Here is an 18,904-nt window from a genome sequence, read left to right as displayed (position 1 = left end):
TGATCGGAAGAGGGCAGCCACATGGATCTTTTCCCCTCCTCGCCCCTTTCCCTTCTGGTTAAACCTTACAACACAGCCAAGTGCACCAGGGCAAGGGCCCGGAGCAGCGCAGGCTGTGCTCCCGGCTGCGGCGTTGCCCTGGCGCTGGCCGCAGCCCCAGCGGGCCCCAGTCCGCGTTGCTCGGCTTCCCCGGATTCCACACATTACAGCAAGCCTCGTAAACACAATGAACCCGGCCGCTCCGCACACCCGCACCGCAGATTTAAGGTGGCAATTTGTTTACAACTGTCCCTCTCCGCGTCCGGCCTTGAGATGAGACGGCTCCAAAACTGGATAAAGAAATTGGGGTGGAGGGTGTGTGTGTAGGGAATGTCTTTTGCTGAGGACAATTTTTAAGGGAGCAGAGATTTGGTGCTCAACAAAAGCCAAACGGGTTGCCAAAAAAGGAAACCACCTTTATTTTGGCTCCCTCCTTCCTTCCTCTCTCTCTCTCCCTCTCTCCACTCCGCCTCCCCCTCCAAGATGCTAAGAAATGTGGCAGCATTACAGAGGTTTAGGCTGCAAAGAAGGGGCAGAGGCGCGGGGAGAAGGGAGGTCCGGGGCAGGGGGCAGCGCGCAGGGCAGTGCCGCGGGCGCCCTCGAGGTGGTCCACTGTGTACTGCTCCGGAAAAGGCACGCCAGGGAGGGCGCGTGTGTGCGTGCGTGTGCGTGTGCGTGTGTGTGTACGCGCACACCTCCACCCCCTGCGGACCTCAGACAGCCCTTTCCTCCTAGGATCGGAGGGAGGGTTTGAATTTTTCACTCCTCTCTTGTCTGCTGCTTTTCCTGGAGCGTGTGTGTGTGTGTGTGTGTGTGTGTGTGTGTGTGTGGATCCCAAAAGGAAGAGGAGGGAAGAGAAAGTGGGAGGAGAGTCTGAAATGCACCTTGGAAATCTGCTCCAGAGCGAAGGCGGCGTCGCAGTAGCTGGGCCGGTGCAGATAGTCCCGGTCCAGAGCGGCGCGGCGCAGTCCCCCGGTCCGTCTGCGCCTCCCGCTGCCAGCCGGCCGGCCCAGGGTCCCGCTGCAGCCGCCACCACCGCCACCGCGGTCCTGGCACTCGGCGGCGTTACCAGCCGAGGCCATGTTGCCGCCGCCGCCGCGGGGACCGAGGCTTCCCGGGCGGCCCGGCGCGCTGCTGCTGCTGCTGCTGCTGCGGACTCCTGGCGCGACTGGGCTGTGGGTTCGCGAGGACACTGCTGGCCGCGGGCTGCTCGGGTTCGGGCTCTGGTTGACAGACCTGCTGCTGCTGCTTCTCCTGCTGCTGCTGCTGCTGCTGCTGCCTCTGCTCACACGGCGGCTGCCGCTGCGGCCGCGGCCGCTGCCGGGGACTCAGACCCTGCGTCTTCCATTGCCACATTGCGCAGGGGTCCCGAGGTCTCTGCGGTCACCGCTGCCCACATCCAGTTCGCGGGAGGGCGAGAGCCTGCGCGCGGAGCAGCTAGCCTGTCCTTCCGGCGCTTCCCGGGCGCTCGGCGCGGTCCCCAAGTCCCCCTTACCCGCCCCCCGCCCCGCAGCGACCCCTTCACTGCAGAAAGCGCCAGCAAATCCCCGCCGCTCCCGCCGGCCGCGCTGGCTGCCTGGGCGCCTCCCGGGTCGCCTGAGCGGTCGCCGCCGCCGCGAGGTCCGAAGGTGCCCAGCGGGTCTCAGCGCTGCCGGGCCGGGACAGCCACCGCTGTTGCTGCTCCCGTTGCTGGCGGTGGCGGCTCCTGAAGCTGCTGCTCGGGCTCTGGCTGCTGGGCTCGCGGTGGCTGCTCGGTCCCGGACTCTGTTTTCTTGTGCTCCTTGCCGACCCGTTGGACCATTCTGTCCCCGCGCAGCGCGCCTCTCTCGCTCCCGGGACCTGGGGACTCCGCTGTGTGTGTGTGCAGCGGGCAGCGGCCGCAGCAGCTCCTTGATTCAATAGATGAGATGGAAGAAGAAAAAAAAGAACTCTCTCCATTTGGAGAAAGAGGAGGAGGAGGAGGAGGAGGGGAGGGGTGGAGGGGGAGAGAGCGAGCGAAAGAGAAAAAGGCAAGGCTGGAGCTCCCGCCCCCGGGGCTGTCAGATGGCTTGGATTTCTGCGACGCGATTGGCTCGCGGAGGGCAGAAATTACTCAGCAAACATGACTATTATTAGCTGCTTAGCAACAGCTCACCAAAGTAGAGAGACCACCCAGGTAGGCAACCCCAGTGTGTGCATCCCCAGCGTCGGGGGGGAGCCTCCGAGAGCGCCAACCTTCTCGCATGCAATACTTCCATTAAGGAATGCTCCCCCCCCCTTTCTTTCTTATTCCTTTTCAACAGTGTCTTTTTTTTTTTTTTTTTTGTGAGACGCCTTTTGCGCGCACACGCGCACGCGCGCGCGCGCACCCACCACACACACACACACACACACACACACACACACACACACGAGCATTTGCTTCGTGATAGACACCGGGAGATATGTAATAATTTTTTTTTTTTTTGAAAAAGCGCTTAAACAACTTCTGAAATTCCTCAAAGAAAACCCTTTCAGAGGCACCTTGGCCTCGAGCTGCAGCGAATCTGGGAGGTCCGGCTTGAATTCCCAGGCCTGCACCAATAATGACAGGGTGGTGGATAGTGCGTCAGTGTGTGCCAGATTTTTTTTTTTTTTTCCTCCTCTTTTCTTTTATAACTAAAGGCAAGACTTGGGCTCTCGCAGGGAACAACGCCTTGCATTAAGATAAACAAAATGGGAAGTTAAAGGGGAAAGCAAGGACGTTGAGGAAAAGCCACCCTTTCTGAAAATCCATCTCACCGTACCCCCCACCCCCCACCCAAAGAAAACGACAGCGCAGTTGTGTCCTATAAACGTGGAATCCAGGCACCGAAGCAATCTCATGGAGGCAGAGAGGCGCTTTTTTTTAAAATTTGAATCTTTAATTCAAAGAAGCAACAGGATCCTTTTACCAACCCAAAGAAATGCAATTGTTTTCTTGAGAAAGCTTGCATGATTGTTTTGAGTTCATTTGGGCCTTTCTGATTAATCACATCCTTAATAGAAAGTCAGTTTTATAAAATCAGTTTTATAATTTTTTAACCAAAATCGGTATGCATTTATGTTATATGTGATAATAGCGTGACGTAGGGGAGAATAAAGGCTTTGATATGGGTTCATTCGAAACAAATCATGCGCAGATCGCGAAGATTTGTCCCCGACATTGCGTCCACTGTCACCAAGGCATCCCGGGGATTCGCTTTCCGTTGGGGAAGAAAACACGCGACCTTTCAGGGGTGGACCTTGGGGCCAGAGAGAAATTAAACTCTACATAGCAGGTTTCTACGCTTTTTATTTGAGGAAGATTTAAAATAAAATAAGATAAACCACTTTCTGTAAAGCGGAATATTTCTCTTACACTTTCGAGTTAAGTTCCTCCCTGCAGTAGATACCAGACCCAGAAACCCTGTATTCTGCTTCATTTTCCTTTTCCTTTTTTTTTTTTCTTTACTGAATTGAACTGCAGAGACACCCGCAGTAGAGACTGAAGTCGTGAAATGGGGCAGTGTGGCTTTAAGATGCACACGGTGTGTGTTCATTGAAAAAAAAAAAAAGAAGAAAGAAAGGAAAGAAAGAAACCCAGATGGAGGGAAAGGGGGAGGAGCGGGGGGGGAAGAAGGCGGAGCCCGCGCAGCCACGTGACCCCCGCGCCGGGAGGCTCGTGCGCGCGCGCGCGGGCCAGGGTGCGCCCGCATGCGCGCACGCTCGCGCCTGGCGGTGGGGGGTGGCGTGGGGTGGGGAGGGCCCCGGACCTCTCCGCGCCCGCGCGGCCCGAGAGGAGCAGCAGGTAGGAAGCTCGGAGTTCCGGGTCCGCGCCCAGGCGGGCTCCCCGCTTGCAGCGCGGCCTCCCCGAGGCCCGAGCGAGGCGCGCTCCCCAGGCCGGCGCGGCGCGGACGGACGTGCGGGCCGCGCCGTAGTACATTCCTGGAGGCGGCCCGGCCCCCTTCCGCTGCCCAATGCGCGCGCGGCGTCCCCGCCGCCGGCCAATGGCTGCGCGCACGGGGCTCTTCCCATTCTGCAGCCCCGCGCCGGCGGCTCGGGCCCGCTAGGGGCTGCGGAGGGGCGAGCGGGCCACCGGGGGCGGTGCACGCGGCTCCCGCAGGGGGTCCGTCCGCCAGCCCTCCCCTCCCCCTTCCTTCCTCTCGGGCGGTCCCGCAATCCCTGCTTCTTCCCTTGATCCTTTCCCCTGGCTCTTTCCGCTTGCCCTTCTTCCTCCATCTCGTCCCTCTCTTCCTAGCCTCGCCACCTTCCCTCTAGCTTTCTCTTTTTTTCTGGTTCCATTGAGAGGCCTTGCTCCCTGAATCCTGAACCCCCAAAACTGTGCGTGCGGTTCCTGGAGCGGGTTAGGGTGTCCTGGGGAGTAAAGAGAGACAAAGAGGGTAGAAGCGTTTGAGGCGGGGGGGGGGGGCGGGCGGTGGTTTCACGCGATCAAGGGGACCTGAGAACTCAGGCCAGCGCGGAAATTCAAAACTCCTAACTCCTAAAGGAGCACGTGATTGTTGAGCGACTCTGGGAAGAGCTGCTAAAACCCAGAAGGGAACGCAAGCACGGTGCGGTGAAAATGACACTGCGTTCTTAACAGCACGGGAAGACTGGGCTCGACACATAGCTATTTTAACCTTGGGAGTAAAATCCTAGTCTTTATGATGTTTGACAAATAGCATGAAGCAGAAGGTGGCTTACTGTATGAGCTTTCTCCGAGCGTTTCTGCAGACATTTCAAGTCAAACTGTTTAATGCTTACTGCTGGAATTGTTTTCTAAAGACTGGGGTGGGGGGCGGGAGTAGGGTAGCCCTACTTTAAATGTCAGCCTTGGTTACTTGTATGGCAAGTAACTATGTTGCCATAAACACGTTGCTAGGTTTGTCTTTTCGAATTTCTTTACAATGTTTTAGATCAAAGTACTAGTTTTTCCTCCTAGTTTTGTCTTCTATTTACTGTAGTGTCAGTATAGTGATTTGGATTATGGAACTCTGGAATGAAATTACAGGCCGTGTACACGTAAGGGTTCTGCATTTCCGCACGCAGCTGCAGATTCCCTCCTCCTGCTTCCTGCTCCGTGTGCATCATTTCAATAGCAAAGCTCTTTCCACTCGGGCTCGTTTGACTTAATTCCTAAACGTTTTGAACATTGATCCCCTAGGTTTTCAGCGCCCTGAGCCCCCTCCCCCGCTGTTTGATAGGTTAACTTTTCAGCATCTCAGACAATGGTCCAGGCCTGTAAATTCTACCCATTGGTTCCAGGACGCAATCCCCAGCCTCGCTCTAACAAGCACTCTTAATCTCCCCACCCCCCACCCGCCTCTTCCCCTGTGGTCTGCTTTTTTCATACACAGAGATGAATTACTTTGAGGATCTAATTGGCCTTGTTTCTGTAACGTTTTAAGAAAGGGAAGAGGAGCCAATGTAAAAGCCTGCTCGACGTGGGTGGTCAGGGCTGAGGCTGCCCCCAATTTGCCTCCTAGGTGATGCAAACGAGTGCCACATTCCTAGCGATAATGTTGTTCCTAATCAATCTACCCTTATTTACATTTGTAAGCGTTTTGGGCTTTAATATGCATGCCCTGTTAACTTCCAACTAACCACAAGGATTCCACAGACCTGAGATGAGGCAGATCACAGGAGCCAGGCCTGCGAAGGTGTCTGCTGGGAACACAGCCCCTTTCTAGGCTTTTCTCCTTTTGGAAGAGTTACCAAGAAGCAAGCGTTTAGAGCCTTATCAACCAGCAGGAGTTGCCAGCCTCTAGGAAAGCGAGAGCTTTCCAAACAAAGGTTCATCTCAATGCATAAGTTGTCATTTTTGTCTCCCCAGCATGATCCAAGGCTTATTTCACTGGACTCTGCAGTTTTCAAACACAGATTCCTTCAACTCTGGATTCCCTCACTTTTCCCTTCTCTGTCCCACTGTTTCACATATCCAAGGCCATGCCACACACATCTTGAAAATGACTTCAGATTATCCAATTGATAAGATGACACTGAAATAAAACATCTGCCCTTTGTGTTGGGGAAGTTAGGAGAGGCCACAGTGAAATTGTTTAACTTTTCACTGGTTTCTCAGCTCCAACCAAATGTGTGTCTTTGAAAATCCAGAGTGATTGAGCTAACTTCTGTAGAGGACAAATGCACAAAAGGGTAAACGCATTCCAGTCACTTCAACCTTTGGGCCATTTGTAATTTTGTTAACCGAGTTTAACATGGTCTTGCAAAAGTCCAAAGAGTTGCGAACATGGCATTAAATCCTACAGCATTTTTGTCTCGAGGATGGGTCATATCTACTCACGGAGGGAAGTCCAGGGCACAGGATGAGGGTCACCAGCCAGGGCCTGAATAGTTCAAAGCTGGGTAAGAATGGAGTCTTGACCCAACTCAAGCCAGTGTGCTACCACCATCCACTGCATTTTCTTGGCTCCCTAAGAATGCCTTCTTATTTGGTCATTGGCAGTTTTTGTATTTACTTAAAAGGTGACGGGAGAAAATGAGTCTAAAAGGTTTCAGGGAGGAGGGGGCAAAGACTCAGCAGCCACAAAATGCAAAACCACTGGGCTTGACTCCCCTCCACCTTCCAGTTTCCTGCCCTCACCCACCCCCATCCCCACCCCAGGCTGGAGGAAGGAGAACAGCTCTAGCCAACTTGTCAAAATAATGCCGCTAATTACCCCTGATCTCCTTTAATGGGAAGCTGCTCTCAACCCCACAAAGGAGTAAATGAGATGTCTACAGCACAACCCAGGAGCACTGGCATTTTTTTTTTTTTTGAGCTTTACAGTGGGCTGGGGGAGGTGGAGAGGGAAGGACTGGACAGAGGAGACATCCTCAGAAGGTCCCAGAAATCCTCATGTTGATTCCTCTAGGTTTTAAATGCTTGAAAGGGAAATTACTTTCTGCAGTGCCAAAAGCTATTGGTATTCTCTTGCTAAGAATGTCACCAATTGCAGAGAGAATGTTCAGAGCTTTCAATGCACTTGAAAGAAAACACAGCACTTACCCTTGTGTGGATTCCCTGCCAGCTTACCCAAGTATCTCCTTAGCTACACTGCTTTCCTTTAATGGATAGTTTGTCTTGAAAGACCCAGAGCAGAGCAGGAACAATTTTTCCTCCATCTCTCTTGCCTCATCTCTATCTCCCTGTCTAAAATGTCTGTATCACACTTTGAATGTGTCGGAAGGCATACCGTTCATTTCCATGATCTCTGCCATTGGGTCTCACATGAAAAAGCAGCTAAGCAACATGATCCCTTTGACACATTGCTGGAGCAACAAATTTATTAGAGATATAGGCATGAGAAATGAAAGGGAAGTAAAACAATTCCACCTTATTGTATGTCTTTCTTTCATACTGCTAATCCGGTTTACACATCACGCCTACACATCTCAATAGGGCTTTATACACTGTGGCAGAGGCTGGAGAAAATAAAAGGTGTGTGTGTGTGTGTGTGTGTGTGTGTGTGTGTGTGTGAGAGAGAGAGAAAGAGAACATATTTTAATCCATATTGATTTACCCCATAAATTTTTATCTGTAGAAAGTGGCAGTTTGTAAAACAGCCTTTTTTTTTCCCTTTCCACAAAATAATTCCTGATAGTGCTAACTCCTGTTCAAATAGCTTGTCAGATTATGACGAGATTATAACCAGAAATTAGATACACCTCTCACAGTGAATTTGAGATGAAGCTAATACCGCAAATTGAGAATGGGTATATTAAGATGGTGGAGCCTGTTGGTGTCCACTCTGAAGGAACATTTTAATTTAAAAAGATCATGAATTCAAAGGCATTTTACAGCCTGGTGGGAAGGAAGCTGGGTGACAAGTGGAACACACACAAACTCACCATTGAAAGCCCCTTGTTTCACAACATGGGGACACAATGCACCTGAGGCAACAATGTATCCTGAGGTGCCACCCAGCAATAATAAGTTACAGTAACAAAGGATGACACCAAAAGCATTGTCTTTCTTTGTAGAGGCAATTAATTTCATGTTGAACCACTGGAGCCAAAAAAAAAAAAGAGGAACACACACAGAACTCTGGAAAAAGACTATTGTAGCTCTAGACCTCAGTGACCCAATTATTAAATATTTCGAGCCACCCATCGTGGGTCTTTATTATTTGTGTCTAGTTCTTTTGTGTGTTTCCTCTCCAGGGAGAAAGAATAAATAAGGAGAAGATAGTCTTTTCTCCCATGTCCTGGAAAACAGAGATCCCTGGATGTCTTCCTCAGACAACAATCCGGGTGGCTCTTCTTAGGTGACAGAAATTAAGATCAGAAACCTTTGGATTTACTGTTCATCCACACACTAGGCATTCTTTTAGACCTGAACTCCAATGTGTAGTACAGACACAGTACAAGTCACCCTGAGGCACAGTGGTCCCTGTGCTGGATCACCCACTTCCAGGCTTCCCCGAGGCCGCACTCATTGCTCTTAGCCCTGGGATACCCGCCCACCTCTTTAATGGGTGGCAGGCACCAGAGCGTCCGAAAACGTGGGCGCCAGAGTCAACACATACCTCTCCTGTACGCATGGCCCCCCGGGAAAGTCAGAGCACCCCTTTGGCCCCCTTTTTTTTTTTTCCTTTTCCCACCCACGGCGGCGGGGGAGGTTGAGTGTTGGCGCCCCGGATTTTGGCAAGGTGCTGGCTTCTCTGCAGCCCTAGGGGCCCCACCCAGCCAGGTGTCGGGGAGCCGGAGTGTGGGTACAGAGCGGGGCGCCGTCCCCTCCGGGGGCTGTCTGCAAAGCTGCCCAGAGCCAACCGAGACAAGTCGCCTCCGCGCGCGCTCCCAGGCTGAGACCCCTGCCCTCCCCCCCGCCCCATCCTACCCCACCCCACTCCACCCGGCCCGGCGCTGTCACTCTGCCGCACCAGCCCTGCCATCACCAGCTCTGCGACTCCACTTTGCGACTCAGTAGCCACCACCAGGCTGATGAGGAGCGGAAGCCAAGGTGGCGACCTTTTCAAGCGTGAAAATGAGATCCCCGGCGACCCCCTCCGTGGGAACTCCCCCCCGGAGCTGTTCCCCGTCGCAGCCAGCTCCCCACCCCGCCACCACCGCCTTCTTCTCCGCGCCCCGGGAGTGTGTGGAGGGGGTGGGAGGCCCGGGCGTGCGCCCTGCGCAGACACACACACGGGACCCGCGCTCCCGCGGCCACCCCGGGGCGGCACAGCCCACCCAGCCCCACCGCCACGGCCCGCGCGCGGATCGCTGCTGCGTCCCCGTCCCCGGGGCGCACGGGCAGCACTCACCATAGCCGGCCGTCAAGCCCTGCCTGGAGCGCGGGTACCGATGGCACGGACGCTGCTGGGCTTGGTTAGCTTTCACATCAATTTCCCCTTTTTTTTTTTTCCTTTTCTTTTTCTTTTTCTTTTTTTTCCCTGGTCCTCCGCTTCTCCCTGTCTGTCTCCCTGGGTCTCCCCCTGGCCTTGTCGCTGCGGGTCCCTTTGTCTTCCCTGTCGCCGTCGTTTTCTTCCTCTTCGCCTTGGTCTTCTCCTCCTCCTCCGTCTTTACAAAAGGAACGGAAAGCGTAAAAACCCCGGCGCGCTGGGCCGCCGGAGGCTCTCGGCGGAGTGCCGCGCGGACTCACAATTACAAGCCTGTTTCTATTAAGCCGTTGCATGGCCCTCGGCGTGGGTGGTCCGCCGCGCCATAGGCAGGACCTGTCAGGGTCACGTGACGGATCCGAAAACTTTACCCCCTTTACAATAAACTCAAGGAAAGCAAAGTAAACTCCAGGAACGTGCTATCAGCACAGCCCTCCTGGGTAAACAGGCGCTCCCCTCCCCGCCCGCCTTCCTGGGAGGCGCCCGCACCCCTCCTCCTCCTCCTCCTCCTCCCTTCCTCCTCCCCGCCCCCCACGGTCTGGCCTGGCTGCGGGGGGTCCCCGCGCGCCCCCAGCCTCCCCACCGCGTGAACCCCTCCCACCCCCACGCACACACATTATTTGCTAACATTTGGCCATCTTTGCTAGAACCCTGGGGTTAAGGGGCATGCAAGGAAGCGCACGCATTTCAGCGTCCCCTGTAGTCTGGGAAGGGGGGGGACACGCTGAGGGCGACAGGCGAGCCGCACCTCGCATGGCCTCCCTCCCTTTCTCCAAGGCCTCTGCTGCTCGAATTCCCACGGAAGCCGAGGGCCCGGGAGGCCCAGCAGATAACCAGTGTTCTCTAGGACAGGATGAAGTAGGGTTCCTGTCCTTTTAGCCCCTGGGAAGCCACGACTTCTGGAGACCAAGGTGGAGTCCCTTGGTAACCCAAGATTGGGAGCTGGCTGTGGAATTCCTAATTGATATTTGCTTCCTTTGCCTTCCAATTACTGTGGTTTTGGGGGTATACCACCCAAATGCTCCCACCCACGCTGCCTTCCCGTACTAACTAGGAGAAAGCTTGGTGGTTGGGTTGGAGGTGCTGGCTGATCCTCTGGTCTCAAATGCAAACGACCTGTTCAGGAAAGACCGGGCCACTTCTATCTGCTCAAGCTGCCTGCTGGGTAGGCTGTGTTGCACACACGCTTGGGAGGTGCTGTTTTAAATGTACTACATAAGGAATAAAGATGAATTACAGATACAAGAGGATGGGATGAGAAAATTGACCCAAACTAACAAGAGTTAACTCACTGGCCAAAACCAAGTCTCCCTATCCCAGTCTCCCATCCCTAACCCAGGGCCTTATACACACTAGCCCAGCTCTCTACCACTGACCCACTCAACCAGCCTCCAAAGCCAGCCTCTGCTTGCTTCATTTTGGGCTGACAGTGTGATTAGCTGTGGGGTGGGGGTATGCACAAGCCCATGGGTTATTAAATAATAACGATCACCATCTTCACCCTAGGAGTTACAACGTACCTCCCCTTCTCCAAGATGATGTACATGGGTCATAAGAGTTTCCAGAATGTTTGGGCTTAAGACACATTAAGTAATTAACTGTTGGAATGTTGGCTGATTTGTGAATTGAGCGGGTCCAGGAATGGGTTTCATTGAATCAAAAATGGACTCAGAAGGGTATTAGCCAATCCTTAGGGTTGTAACTTTTTTAAGATATCCCCCTCCCCCTATAATAAAAATACCACACCAATATTTCCCTTGGAAACATTTTCCCCTGTGTTTTGGTGTCACATCGAACGATCCTACTCATCTATAAGTGCAGGTGGGGAGACAGGAATCACTCCATCTCCAAATAGAATGATCCAGAATATGAAAGAGAAAGGGGAAGAGAGAGAGAGAGAGAGAGAGAGAAGCAGCTCAGCAAAGGGCATTTGTATGCCCCCCCCCCAGTAGAAAGTGACTAGACTGCTAGTTCTGCTAGTTAAATTGAAGACCCTAACTTGTAGCACACGAGGCTACGTGCTGCTTTTGAGTTGGCCAAGGCTGACAATGAAGGTGGACCCTGGTTCTAGGGGGCCTGAGGCTCTAACAGTTTGTGGGATGACCAGGGGTTTCTGGAGCAACTCCAAAGAACAAAGATGAAATTAGGTAGAGGGCCTCGGAAAAGGCCAGACAGAGAGCGAAACTTCCAGCCAATCAGAGCAGGGGACAGTCACCCAGTTTCTGTGGTCTTCTTGGAATATGGGATCCATTACTTAGGACCCGATGTGCACCTGTTCAGTGCGAGGAGGAGGTTTGTGCGTGCTGGGCGCAGGCGACATACTCAGACAGAGGGAGAAAACAGCCTTGGTGCTGGAACCTAAAAGTTTGGACAGGAGAGGGCCCGACTAGAAACACTCTCTCCACAGAACAACCCGACCTTTCCCTTCCTTTGAAATCACTCTACAAATTATGCCAGGGCTGTGTCTTCTTTTCTCTTCTCTTTTCTCCTCCTTGGATGCTGGAAGTGTTAAATCATCAAGCCCAAACACCTGTGCTCTAGTAGGGGGTAGGAGGGGGACCCCTCTTTTAGGTGTTTCCTTCTGGCATTGCTGTGAAACCCTGCCAGGGTGGTCTCTCTCATCAAATGACTGTTTCCGTTTTCTAAAGTTGCTCATCCCTTCCTGCAAATCCAGCCCCAAATAACCCATTTGGCATGGAGGTGTTAATGGCCGACAAGGCTACCAGACCACACAGCTCAACTCTGACCTTTCCGGGACTGATTAGCCAATTGGCATGGTGGTGCTAAGGGCTGATGAGTTATAGACAATACTTTTGGCTTTAACTTGGACTTTTAGAGAATACCCAGAGGAAATAATTCTTAAATTAGAGATTTTTAGGGCAGGACTGGATGGCAATTTTGGAGCCGTGGGAGAAGGGTCAGAAGAAAGACATTTGCAACAGGTCTAAAAACAGAACTACACAGGCACAATCAAATTCTGTGACTGGGCGGTGGCAGCCCTGGCTCTGCTTGTCTTTCTGAATATGGCTGCTATTTGAGATAGTGTTACCGTGTAACACACATGTGCACACACATGCACATACATGCAAACACATGCACACACACACAGTCTTCATCTTAAGCTTCCCTCTTCCTTGGCTCCTACTAAAAGTGGGCACCTAAGCACTTCCACAGTAACCTCCAGCAGTTGGAAGGCTTTCAAATGAATAATTGAGGTTTCTGAAGAAATATTTGCCACATTTAAGGAGCTCACTGCACAGCATAAAAGTCACTCTCACACTTGGTCCGTGGCCACACCATACTGGCCACACCTATGTATGTGGCCATCCTTTGATTTTTGGACCACATGCATCCTCACAAGCTTTCATAAAAGTGATCTTGTCCAATGCAGTGAGCCCAGTTCGCAAATGACTACCTTCCACTCCCCCTACCTCTCCCCCACCGCAGTCCTGTTGAGAAAGTATTCACAAGACAAGCCAGTTTTTAGGGCTTTGAGGACCAGAGGGGTAAGCAATGTTTAAAGATGCTGGCTTGTTGGACGAAATGACCAGCTGGATTTATAAAATGCATTGAATCAGTCAAAGGAATTGATTAAGCAACAAGAACAAAAAGAAGGAAAACAGGATTGCACAAGAGAAAAGGCAATGATAAGGTATGAATAGCAAAACCCAAAGAGTGGGAACCAAGGAATGGAGTGAATCCTGGAACACGGAGTGAAAAAGTCAGAGGCTCTGGAGGACCTCACCACCGAGGAGCAGAACGTGTGCAGAGCAGTGTGCAAAGGGCAGATGACAACTTCAGAACAAGCAGAAGCAGGTAGAGAGAGATAGCTGTGGAATGCCTACCTCAAACATGAAACTCACTCACGTTGTGCTTCCTGCAGCTGAGGTGCATGAGTGTACATGCTTGTGCACACATGATGTGCCCCTGCCTCTCGTTGATCATTGATCAGATTCCCATGTGCAGAAGACCCCTAGGGCAGCCTTGTGCTAAGGAAATGAAATGCCACGAGGTTGGCAAACTGCGAGGTAGGTGTGGCCAGGGTCCCCCTCTGCTGATGGTGATGGCAGTGGTGATAGTGGTGATGGTGATGGTGGTAGTGAGGGTGATGGTGGTGGTGGTGGTGACAAGGTGGTGGTGGTGACAGCGATTGTGATGACAGTAATTGTGATGGTAGTGATAGTGGTGATGATGGTGGTGGTGGTGACGGTGGTGGTTATGATGGTTATGGTGGTGATGGTGACAGTGATTGTGGTAGTGATCGTGATGGTGATCGTGACGGTGGCGCCATTTTATAAAATTGGCAGCATTGCTGCTCAGTACTCAGGAGTTTTTGTTGCCATTGTTCAGATTGTGGAGAAAAGGTACAAAATGGAGCTCCATTGTGCGTGATTGAAAAATTTGAGGGGAGTAGTCAAAATTAACCCCTATTCTATGGGTAAAAGAGGTCCTGGGAAGCAAAGACTCCTAGGGTGAGATTTTAGGGGGGAAGGTTTGAGTCCTGTGGTGACAGCTGATGCCCCGTATAACCCTTTCACTATTCTGTGCTCTGGGGCCACTCAGCCAGCTATGAGCTGGACCTGTGGTGGTTCTGAAGGCCTGTTCCCATGTGCACAGTCAGTGCCACTCCTGTGATGGCGAGGGAGCCTCCTACCTAAGAACGAGGGCCTGGGAAGGACATTTTGACTTCTACCACTCGCCTGGGGAGGACACTGGAGACAGCACTCGCCTTCCTGGCAAACTCTTATTGGAGGTCTGTTTTGTGGGGGCAGTGGGAGTTCAGGCTGGCTGCTGGCTCTGCCCTGTTGTCAGTCCCCCAGCCTCAGTGACTTCCCCTGCGTGCCTCGATCAGTTAGCTAGGGTGGCCGCACCGAAGTAGCACAGTGTGGGCTTAAACAACAGAAATGCATGTCCTCACAGTTCTAGGGTCTGGAGGATGGAGGTCAAGGTGTCGCCGACCTCTTATCCTTTTCCTCTGCCTTCACACAGTCCTTTGTCTGTTTGTCCACACTTCTTCTTAAAAACACTTCAGTCGTGTTGGATTAAGGCCCACCTCCAGGCCTCCTTTTAGCTTGAATACACTCATGCTCTGAGTTACTGGAGGCCAGCATTTGACCATATGGATTTGAGGGGGACACAAACTCCTAACAACTCCAAACTTTCAACTCATAACAAGCCCAGAGTTGAAAGGAGCTGGCTTGGATCTGAAGGACCCGTGGGCTTTGGGGGGAGTCACTGGGGCTGACGGGAGCCAGGTTCTTCTTGGCAGCACTGCCCGGGACCCTGCCCACACCTCCACACACGCGTGTCCTGGGCTTGACTGTAGGCACCAGCACACCTTTTCCTGCCCCTGATGAAGGAGCACTGCCGGGCTGATCTTGTTTATTCATCCCAGCGAGTTCCTTAGGCAGTGGCTCCCAAGGCCCATCAGAATCACCTGGAGAATTTAAACATGAAAAGAAACAAAAATAGCTTCTTTGCCCCATCTCAGAGCTCTCCAGCTGGAAGCTCCACCTTGTGACTCAGTGTTTGACAAAAAGAATCCCCTAAAGCAAATGTGGAAAAATGCTCACTGTAGGATGGAAGTGTCAGCACACTTGGGCCTTGGACGTAAGTCTCCCACCTTTGCTGTAGGTTTGAAGTTTTTCATAAAAAAATGTCAGTTTGGAAATAAAAGGTGACCCAGGCGATTCAGCTATGCAGCTAGAATTGAAGACGGAAGGGACAGTTGGTTAGTTTATAAATATTTCCTTTGTGCTGGTCTCCATTGCCTTATTGCTTATCAGTCACCAAACAAAAGATGGGTGAGCTTCTGACATATGCGTAGTCCCCTGCCGGGGGCTGTGAATCTGGCAGAATGAAAAGTCACCTTCCTTAAACACCATGAAGTCCTTTTTTTGTGTATGTGGCACCGGAGTTTGAACTCAGGGTCTCGGGCTTATTAAGCAGACGCTCTACCACTTGAGCCACTCTGCCAGCCCTGTTTTGGGTTGGGTATTTTCGAGATAGGGTCTCTGGACTGATTTTGAACCTCGATCCTCTGCTTCCCGAGCAGCTAGGATTATAGGTGTGAGTCACCAGCACACGGCACGAAGTCCTATTTTACCCCCTTGGGACTGGCAAAATTGAGAAGCCCAACCCCAGCAAGTGTGAGCAAGACTGCAGCAGAGGGAGTTCCGGGCACTGCTGGTTGGGTGTAGGTTGGTTCAGTCACTTTGGGAAAATAATGCAATGCTATCTAGACGTCACAGTGACATGGATGGATCTGATAAACATGATCTGGAGCTTTGTGACTCACACCTATAATCCCAGCTACGTGGGAGACTGACATGTGCAGGATCACAGTTCAAGGCCAGCCTGGGCAAATAGTTCAAGAGACCCCATCCAAAAGAACCAGAGCAAAATGGACTGGAGGTGTGGCTCAAGCAGTAGAGTGCCTGCTTTGCAAGCGTGAAGCCCTGAGTTCAAACCCCAGTCCCACCAAAAATAAACCTCAAAACAAAAACATCATAACCTTGGATAAAACAAATCTCTATCACAAGCAAGTCTCCCATGAACATAGGTGAGCATTCCACCATGTAAAGATAACACTTATGAGAAAACAGGAAAGAAAAACCCTTCAGGGAAGCCGCTAACCTCTGGAGGTGCAGGGGATGAGGGTATTGGAGAACTTAAAAAAATAATTCATTTCATCACTGTCCTTTAAAATGACATATCAGTGATCATAACACTTCATTTTTTAAAGTGTATTTATTTTGGCAGTACTGGAGTTTGAACTCAGTGCTCTTTGAGCCATGCCCCCAGCCCTTTTTTGGCTTTGGTGGTTTTTGAGATAGGGTCTCCCTTTTTGCCTGAGCTGGCCTGTAGTGTGGTCCTTCCATTTATGCTTTCAGTGGAACTGGGATAGCAGGTGTGCTCTACCAGGCCCAGCTCGATTGGCTGAGATGGGGTCTTATTTGCTCAGGCTGGGCTTGAAGAGCAATCTTCCAGATCTTTGCCTCCCAAGTAGCTGGGATTACAGGCGTGAGCCACTGCCCAGTGATAGTAACATTTTTTAAATATTGTTTTTATATACTGCAAATTAACATTTGGTTTTAAAAAATCATTTTTTTATTTTCCACAACAGACATCATTCTAGTCCTGGGCCAACTCATGGAAGAGGAGAGCGGACTGTGGACCAGGTCATAGGCAGGGAGAAAGGACGGGGGGCAGTCAGAGAACCAGGGGGCCCCACAGCAAATCCTGTCCTTGGAACCAGCTCTGAGCTGCTACCCTGTCCTGCTTTCTCTGTGACCTTGTCCAGGGGATGGGGTCAGACCAAGCTCACCATCAGGAAGTTTGTGGATACAGTGTTGCTTTACAGACTCAGCTCTGAGTTTATACAGCTCTGCCCTGTGGAGGTCACCCCACCAGGGGACAATAGTTCAGTGGCCCTTGGTGGGTGAGGTGATGCCATTTATTTACTATAGACACTGCTAGGGGCTATAAATGAGAGGAATAGTAAAGATGCATAAAATTTGGACCTTTGCTACCACCCTTGTGAATCTGCACGTTGGTACATGCTTCATGGTGACGTCCCTTAGCCGTGGGTGAAGGGACAGAGAGATCGCTGTAGTTACAATAGCACTGGCCCAGAGGCAGTGAAGGGGAGATGTCATACTTGAGCTCTCTACCAGTTGAACCTTGTTCCCAGTCCTCTTGCTTTTACTTTGTTTTTCAGATAAAAGTCTCCCTCTAACTTTGCCCTGGGCTGGCTTTGAACCACGATCCTCCTGATCTCTGCCTCCTGAGTAGCTGGGACTATAGGCAGGAGCCACCAGCACCTGACTCTTAACAGGTTCTTGAACCTGTTGAATTCATTATCATCTTTTCCTTCCCCAAACCCATTCTTCTGGGAGGGGGGGCCAGCAATGTGTGTTTTAACACTTCCGTCTGTGTTAGCCAGCTTTCTGTTACTGTAACAAATACCCAGGACAATCAGGTTACAAAGAAAAAAGGTTTATGTTGGGTCACAGTTGTGGAGGTTTCTCGTGATGGAGTAGCACTGCTGGTTTGGGGACTGTGGTGAGGCAGGGGAGGGAGCCCGGTGGTGAGGAGTGTGCGCTCCTCGCCTCTTGCTGGGAAGTGAAAGAGAGAAAGGCAGGGCTGGGGACCCACTAGCTCCTTATGGACCTGCTCTAATGACTGAAAGACCTCGCTACCTGTTAAAGATTCATCCACTTCCCAATAGCACTGACTGTGCTGGAAACCCAACCTTTGGGGACATTCCAGATCCATCCAGATGACTCTGGTGCCTGCTGTAACTTGAGTGTCACTAGGCTGGGCCTAGCAGGAGAAATGCAGGTGCATTTGGGATCTGGCCTCTGTGAGTAGCTGTGTGCAGGGCTTCCCTGAGCCAGGACCCAGACTGCTTGCTGTCTTGTCCCTCCCAGCTATGGTCACTCTTGGGACTCACGCCTGTCCTGAGACTGGCTCCTCAGCCAGCAGGACGACCACAACCTCTCCCCGAGTGGACACATGCTGGTCTTCGTATCAGAAAGTTGCTGTTCACAGCCACCGCTCTTCATTCCTCTCTGTTGTCTCAGTGCCAGCGGTTTTCTCCTGTCACATTTTTGGCCTCATTTTTGAGCAACCACCTTGCCCAACTTTTCATTCAGCGGCAGACTGAGGAGCGCAATGCCACTCCTTCCCATGAATTCAAAGTCAATGCCACTAAACCTCCTTGGGTTTCCTTTTACTTAGGCGGATTCTCTAGTCAGTGTCTAGATTCCTGCTTATCTCCCAACTTTCTTTCCAAGCTTCTCCTGGCTTCTACCAGTCACAGGAAAAGTCAGAAATTGTAATCAAGTGGCATAAGGACTGCAAAAATAGATTCTAGAATTTAATGCCAGACAACGGAGACCATTTAACTCGGTGGCAAAGAGTCAATGGGAAAGTCTGTTGCATTGGCCCAAGTGTGTCTTGCGGCAAAGACAGACACCTGCAAAAAGAAGTCCTATGTGGAGCAGATGTTTACAAATACTAAGTGAATAAACAGCATCTATTTTAGGAGACATGACCTACACATGGAGGAGACCTTGTTAAAGGAGCTTGGAGTCTACAAAAGAAAAAGAAAGATGGGATGGCAGACTGGCTCAAGTGATCAAGCACCTGCCTAGCAAGTGTGAGGTCCAGAGTTCAAATCCCAGTACTACCACCAAATAAATAAATGAGTAAATAAAAAAGACATGTAGCTAAACCCCCAAATTCAACATTTTGACTGATAGAAGATGCAACAAGAAGCTGGGTATGGTGGTGCACATCTGTAATCCCAGCACTGGGGAGGTGGAGGCAGGAAGATGGGGAGTTTAAGGACAGCCTAGGCTGTAGAGTGAGAGCCTGTCTCCAAAAGCCGAAAGGGGAAAAATGTAATGAGTCCGGCAAGCAAAGCAATGCAAGCTTGTGTGAGAGAGTGGAAGGGAGCGGTGAACCGCGTGGCAGAGCCCAGTTCGCAGGGTCAGTGACTCCTATGCTGCAGCCATGCAAGACGACCATGCACATGGGCGGCC

At 51.6% G+C, this 18,904-nt stretch overlaps 2 protein-coding genes across 2 annotated transcripts in view; both read right to left on the bottom strand.

Annotated features, from left to right (window-relative positions):
- Positions 1-1,121, bottom strand: part of Ptch1 (patched 1) — a 52,221-nt gene extending 51,100 nt beyond the window's left edge. The window contains exon 1 of the mRNA XM_074052569.1: positions 924-1,121. Coding sequence (XP_073908670.1) covers positions 924-1,121 — 198 coding nt within the window. The remainder of the gene's footprint in view (positions 1-923) is intronic.
- A 246-nt stretch (positions 1,122-1,367) lies between these two features.
- Positions 1,368-9,368, bottom strand: LOC141415594 (uncharacterized). Its single transcript, XM_074052570.1, has 2 exons — positions 9,282-9,368; positions 1,368-1,928 (listed from the first exon to the last, which is right to left on the bottom strand). Exons 1-2 carry the CDS (start codon positions 9,282-9,284, stop codon positions 1,368-1,370), a joined length of 564 nt encoding a protein of 187 aa, XP_073908671.1. The 5' UTR covers positions 9,285-9,368.
- Between the last annotated feature and the right edge of the window lie 9,536 nt (positions 9,369-18,904).

Source organism: Castor canadensis, chromosome 13 (genome assembly GCF_047511655.1).
Source record: "Castor canadensis chromosome 13, mCasCan1.hap1v2, whole genome shotgun sequence".
NCBI lineage: Eukaryota > Metazoa > Chordata > Mammalia > Rodentia > Castoridae > Castor > Castor canadensis.
This window is presented reverse-complemented; position numbering and strand designations above follow the sequence as displayed.